Source organism: Castanea sativa, chromosome 12 (genome assembly GCF_040712315.1).
Source record: "Castanea sativa cultivar Marrone di Chiusa Pesio chromosome 12, ASM4071231v1".
Taxonomy (NCBI): domain Eukaryota; kingdom Viridiplantae; phylum Streptophyta; class Magnoliopsida; order Fagales; family Fagaceae; genus Castanea; species Castanea sativa.
This window is the reverse complement of record NC_134024.1, coordinates 35019491-35025541: the sequence shown is the minus strand read 5'-3', so window position 1 is coordinate 35025541 and position 6051 is coordinate 35019491. Positions and strand designations below refer to the sequence as shown.

General features: G+C 33.3%; 1 protein-coding gene across 2 annotated transcripts; it reads right to left on the bottom strand.

Annotated features, from left to right (window-relative positions):
- Positions 1-1122: 1122 nt before the first annotated feature.
- Positions 1123-5761, bottom strand: LOC142619659 (protein root UVB sensitive 2, chloroplastic). Of its 2 annotated transcripts, none has more exons than XM_075792865.1 (10): positions 5629-5761; positions 5366-5500; positions 5159-5247; positions 4985-5069; positions 4231-4290; positions 4048-4141; positions 3748-3845; positions 3384-3563; positions 2138-2260; positions 1123-1814 (listed from the first exon to the last, which is right to left on the bottom strand). In XM_075792865.1, the coding sequence occupies exons 1-10, from the start codon at positions 5641-5643 to the stop codon at positions 1389-1391; spliced, it is 1305 nt and encodes a 434-aa protein (XP_075648980.1). In that variant the 5' UTR covers positions 5644-5761; the 3' UTR covers positions 1123-1388. The 2 variants fall into 2 exon arrangements, with proteins under 2 accessions (XP_075648980.1, XP_075648981.1); XM_075792866.1 differs by having other exon boundaries at positions 5366-5503; positions 5629-5738.
- Positions 5762-6051: the final 290 nt, after the last annotated feature.

The window sequence follows — 6051 nt, the reverse complement described above, 5'->3', positions numbered from 1 at the left end:
GTGTTGTGTATAAAAAATAGGTCATTTTAAGCAAGTTGAAAATGGATTCGAGTCAATCAGGTTGCAAGTCGGGTCGGGTTGACCCGTATTTTTCACATGAATTTTTTTTTAATAAAGAAAATAATATGTATTTGCCATTTGAAAAGTTATACAACAAATTACTTGATGTAAAATGCATAACTTTGAATTCACCACTTATATCATGAATGAATTCAGTTAAACTTATTAATAATTATTAAATAATTTTAAAATTATACAAATCCTAACATTGCTATCTAAAACAAAAGAACACAAAGATAAGTAAAACAAATACTCAAGTTTTATTTCTACACAATATCAACATTCTAAAATATAAAACAAAATTACAAATGACTTATTGGATAACTCATTTGATAAAAAATAAAAACATATAAAAAATTTACAATCTTGAAAATTAATTTTATAATCTATTATTAATTGTAGCTAACATTCTATTTCAATTTGAGATATACATTAAAGTTTGATTGTTTACTTATTTATAGAGTCTCTTTTATGAATATCATATCATTGTTAAGTAACACACACACAAATATTATAATTTATTTTGAAAAGCCGTTTATTTTGGACATAAATTGTTAGAAAAATAAGTCTAAACATTCATAATTTATACTAATTTGATACTTTGGCTTCACTATTTTCATACTTGTGAATGTTTCTCACACGTCTACAATTTTAAATCTATATTTTTAATTCTACTGCAACCAGATTATCTTAGCATGTACTTTGCTATTTGATATCTAATAATCTTTACTTATTACAGAATGCTCAACCATTCAGCTTTCAATTAATTTGAATGCAGTTATGTAAATGTATCAATTATTTTCTTAAAGCTCACAACAAACAATTAAACCAATATTGTCTTAATTTTATTATTTTTTTACCCCAAAAAAAAAAGTTTTAAAAAATTATTCACGTTTGGGTCGAGTCGCAGGTCGGGTCAAGTTGACCACAAAAAAACACAAGTCGGGTCGAGTATTTTTCAAGTCGAGCTAGAAAATTCTAACTTGTTTTGTCATGTCTATGCAAAACACAAGGGAGCAACTCGCCAACACGACCTGCCGTATATGTCAAAATGACATGTCCTGTACTCTTAAAAGTTTGCTATTAGTAAGGTAGCCAAATAAAAGCCAGAATGGCCTGCGTTTATTCCCTACAAAAGTAGAATTTCAAAGCTCTTTTTCTTTTTCGACATAAAAGTACAATCTCCATGCAAGTTTCAACTTCCAAGTGATCCCTACCTCCCTAAACACTACTATAGTCCCACTTTGGAAAGTCCAAAACCCCAATCCCTGTAATCAAAGAATTTCTATATCTTGAATCAAGTGAAGGACTATTGAAACAACATAATACTACCAGGCAAACCGGCTTCCTGTACCATCAAGAAAACGATCAGTATGCCATCCTTTGGCCTGCAGTTCAGACAAAAATGGAGAGAACACATCGTTCATCTTGTCGTAAGCCTCTTGCAGGGCACTAGCACTTGGCACATGAGAGGACTTCTCAATCTGTGCAGCATATGCAGCAACTAGCCACCCCCTCAATGCATCTTCACCAGTAGCATTGTTTTCCAATACCATGTCAACCCATTTACTACTGGGACATAGCAGAAACCTCTCCTCCGGGAATATTTCTTTCAATTCCCGAAGTTTTGAAGGCTTCACAACCTTGCGCAGAGCCCTTCCCACTTTAACATTTCCAGCATCTTCTATTAGCCGCCCAGTAAATAGGAGATCTTCTCTGTACCTTAGATCAGCAGGGCTTGATATTTTTCCTGCCTGGTTGGATTTCAATCAAAAAATATATTAGATGGCGACATTTTAATATATGGGCAAAACTTAGATACAGTTAGTTATTATACCTTAAGTTCACCAATCAAATACAGCCATGTGATTACATTGACCAATGCAACACAAACAGTATCATCTTTCCCTGTGCACAATTAAATTCAACCATATGTTACATTGGTCAATGCAACCACATAGTTGGATTTAATTTGAGAACCTGAAATACATCACTAAAGGGATTGTACCTAAATTTTACCCTTTCACATAGAGAGAGATACCTATATCTATTTTGCATATGGTAGTTCAAAATAAACCTTTAGAAAATCAGCCACAATCATTGCAGTTCTCTGGGGATTCAATGTGTTGACAGGAGCTGCTCGCATTTCTTCAACCACACTGTATACATGTAATACAGAGAGGACAGGCCCAACAACCAACTGAAAGAAACTGTAAATGATTAGGAGTTCAGAACCACCAAAGACAAGATTCCTATGAAAATAAGATGACTTGTTGCAGTTCCAAAAAGAAAATAGATTAGCAGAAAATTTTTCTAATTCGTGTGAATTATTAATCCTCTAACTGGACTCCATAAATCCCATCCACCATGCTGTAACACTCGAAAAAAGATTAACTCATTCAAGCACCTCTAGATGGCCTAATGTTCAACCTGATCATAAATTTAATACCATACCATATCATATCTTTTTTTAATAATTTTATATTTTAATTCTGAAAAGATATTCATACTCTGTTTCACTTCTACAAAGATCTAGGCTTAAGTCAAAATTTTAAGCATAAAAACTTAAAATTTATTGTCAAGAGGCCAAGAACTAGTAAGTAGTGCTGCTACCAAGACTCGCCAAAATTAACTTATATTTTAGAAAACTAAAAAGGGGAAGGGGAGGGGGAGGGGGGGGGGGGGGAGGCAAAATCAACTGATTTTGGCAGTGCTCTAGATACAATGGTTAGACTGACAATTTCTCAACCGGCTTCTCATTACCTTCTGATTTGTCATGACTTTACTAGATGACTTTATAGGACTCCTACGTGTTTAATTAATTTACTTTTTTATATTTTTTGGATAAACCACATTATAAAGTAGAGCATGTGACATGAGAACCATATTTTGTAGCTTACTCATTCAGATGGGTTACAGGAGGCCATTGACCACAGATAGCAGTGACACTATCAGTGAATTATAGGCATTAAAAATAAAAGTGTAAAAAGGTAGTGTTCAAATTTCTGAGTCTCATATCATCCTCTCTATGCTCTCTAAATCCACGATGTTGTTGCTATTGACGCTTTCAATTTTTTTGTTTTTGGTAAGGAAACATTTTACCTGTTGATTCTGTATTTGGATAAAGCATACAGTTAATTAACTTGATATCAACCCTCCCAGGTTTTCCATTGACAGATACCAATAAGTCAGAAATTTTTTCATTACATGATAATCTAGATTAGAAAGAATAACTAGTAGGACCCAATTATATCAGTAAAATTAAATATAATAATCCCACTGTTCTGAAATTTAGGAAACAAGGCATTCATAAGAGACTGTACCTTTCCTTGCATTGACGAACAAACAGTAGATGCTAGAAATATTCCTGCTCCTAATCCAACAACATTGAAAAGAGTAGAGATGGCCTCCCCTTTTGCAAAGAGATCACTAAGATTGCCTTCTTTGGCAAATGAAGAATATATTGGCAATCTTGTTGCTCTAGCTGCAACAACTGCCATTCCCTGTAAACTCAAGGTAGAGAAAGAGGGATTCAATATTGAATTCAGATGGCAGTAGAAAATTATAAATTGAATATATATATATATATATAATTTAATTTAAATAAGATATTACGTGCTTTTGATCAGTAAATAAGATATTACATATTATATCATATTTCATGATTTATGAAAGACATCATCACACCTTTGCAAAATTGCCTAGGCCTGCCACTTCAAGAAAAAGATGTGGGCACAATGGAGAAAGAACTTCCAAGCCTGTACCTAAGTCGTAAAGCACATCAGCTGCAAGATGGAAGGTTCATTCCAGTTAGGCACCTCATAATAGTAGATAAATACTTACCAAAAGCTTCATATAATGCAACTATAACGCACTTTCATCATAAAGAGAAAAGAGCATATACAATACCCCCCCCCCCCCCAAAAAATAAAGAAAAAGAAAAGAAAAAGACAAGGAAACCAGTGTTCCAGAGCCAAAGATGTCAACCCAGAATCCTCCAACTTTTAGGCTCAGAATCCATTCTAGCTCCCAAGTTACTACAGATGAGCTTCCCTACATGCTGCATCCCATCCTTTAAAATCTGCATGCCAACAAAAGGAACAGAAATATCTCAACAAGAATGCAGTCAGGACTAGACATCCACAATTGACAAACACAATGAGAACTTACCCAACTTACAGCAGTTGCTTGTGCAGGTGTGGGTCGCAAGCCTGCAGCAAACAGCAGTGACTGCAAAGTAGTAAGCATATAAAACAAATAGCATAAATAAATGGCAGTAACATGTTTTTCAATTCATGTGTGTATTTTTTTAAATAAAAATAAAAATCAAGCATGAATATAGCTTGTCTATAAATCAAACAATCTATTCCAAATTATTAAATTAAACACTCTCTCAGTTCCCAAGAAATAGATGCATTAGAAGTAAATAAATAAAGATCTTCGTTCCTGAACTTTATACATATTTTAATTTAAATTTTGCTATAGTATATATTTTGCCTCTAAAGCATATATATTTTTTCACTTTCATCCAAATTAAGTTTTTATTTGTAAGAAACGTATTTAAAAAAAAAAAATAACGACTTGACATGAACATTCTCGACATGTTCCACGACATTGATTTTATGACATCATGAATATAACTTATCTACATATCAAGTAATCTACTAGAGCATACATTTGGCCTCACAAGTAGTCACTGAGTTTTAATGTGATCAATGTAGTCACAAAATCAGATGACTTGACATGAATCCTCTCAACATTTGCCATGTCATCACTTTCTAACACAACATGATCATCAGTTTGGAGGAAACGACTAAATTGCACGAAATCAAAAAAAGGAATTAGACCACTTTAGAATCTAAAAGCCAAATTGCAATATAGTATAAAAAATGTAAGTTTACTACGTATGAGTACTAAAACAGACCTGAGTTGATAACACAGAGAGTGTTGCACTGGTCAAGTGTTGCAGCGCCCGAAACTGCGTGTATCTAAGGTAACCTTCACTAACACTGTCACAAAGTATTTACTACATTTTAGATTTTTTATTAGTAAATAGTGAAAGATTATATAACTAGTACTGTCAAAAATTATATATAACCTGTAGGGATATCCAGAGGGGAAAAATTTGCTCAAAAAGGAGTCAACAGTTCTATGAATTACTGATCTAGAATCGTCCAGAACCTCCATCTACATTTATTAATAATAAAATAAACCCTAAAATCAATTAGGTTTTTTTTTTAAAAAAAAAAAAAAAGAGTGATTAAAAGGAAATAGAAATTTTATATAGAAAAATGAAAGAACTAACGGAGAGTTGACCGTCCGGGTGGAACTGGAAACGGCGAGAGACGGAGTCGGAGATTTCGGTCCAGTACAATGGTGGGTTGTCGGGGGGTTTGACTTTGGCTTGCTCGGAATCCTTGGTTTGCATTTTTATCTTATCCTGCTTTTTGCATCCAAATTATTTCTTGTAAGAAATATAGTTATGCAATGAATATGAATATGAATATGAATAAGAAAATATAAACTAATGAAAGAATTTTGTATGGAAATTGGGAAAAGAGAGTTTACGAGCAGCAAGTTCATGATAGACAGGAGGATTCGAAGATTGGAAATATCAGTACTGTACAACACGGTGTCGCTTTGGGTTTTCAGTAAGAGCAGCCTTGTGTTTTTCTTACTGAAGAGGGGCAGTCTTTTTTCTTTTCTTTTTTTTTCCCTTTTTTTAATGGTATTCACAACAGTGATGCTATTTTTTTAGCTATTTGTCACCACAACAAATTACTTTATTTATTTTACCTACTCATTTCACAAAACATCCAGCAGCAGTAAATCTATTTTAGCTTTCAACATAATAAAATAATATATTTACTACAATAAAATAATATATCTACTACAATAAATAACAATCGCAACCGTCGCAACCGCTATCACTATCACTACCGCTGCCGCGACGGACTCTTTCAAGCAAACTGAAAGTAAAGACCAATACTA

What these genes read in the sequence shown, in the direction of transcription:
- LOC142619659 (XM_075792866.1), bottom strand. An exon ending in GCCTAGGCAATTTTGCAAAG is followed by an intron (nt 3,564 to 3,747) that starts GTGTGATGATGT and finishes TTGAGTTTACAG; the next exon opens with GGAATGGCAGTTGTTGCAGC. An exon ending in TTGTGGCTGATTTTCTAAAG is followed by an intron (nt 1,815 to 2,137) that starts GTTTATTTTGAA and finishes AAATCCAACCAG; the next exon opens with GCAGGAAAAATATCAAGCCC.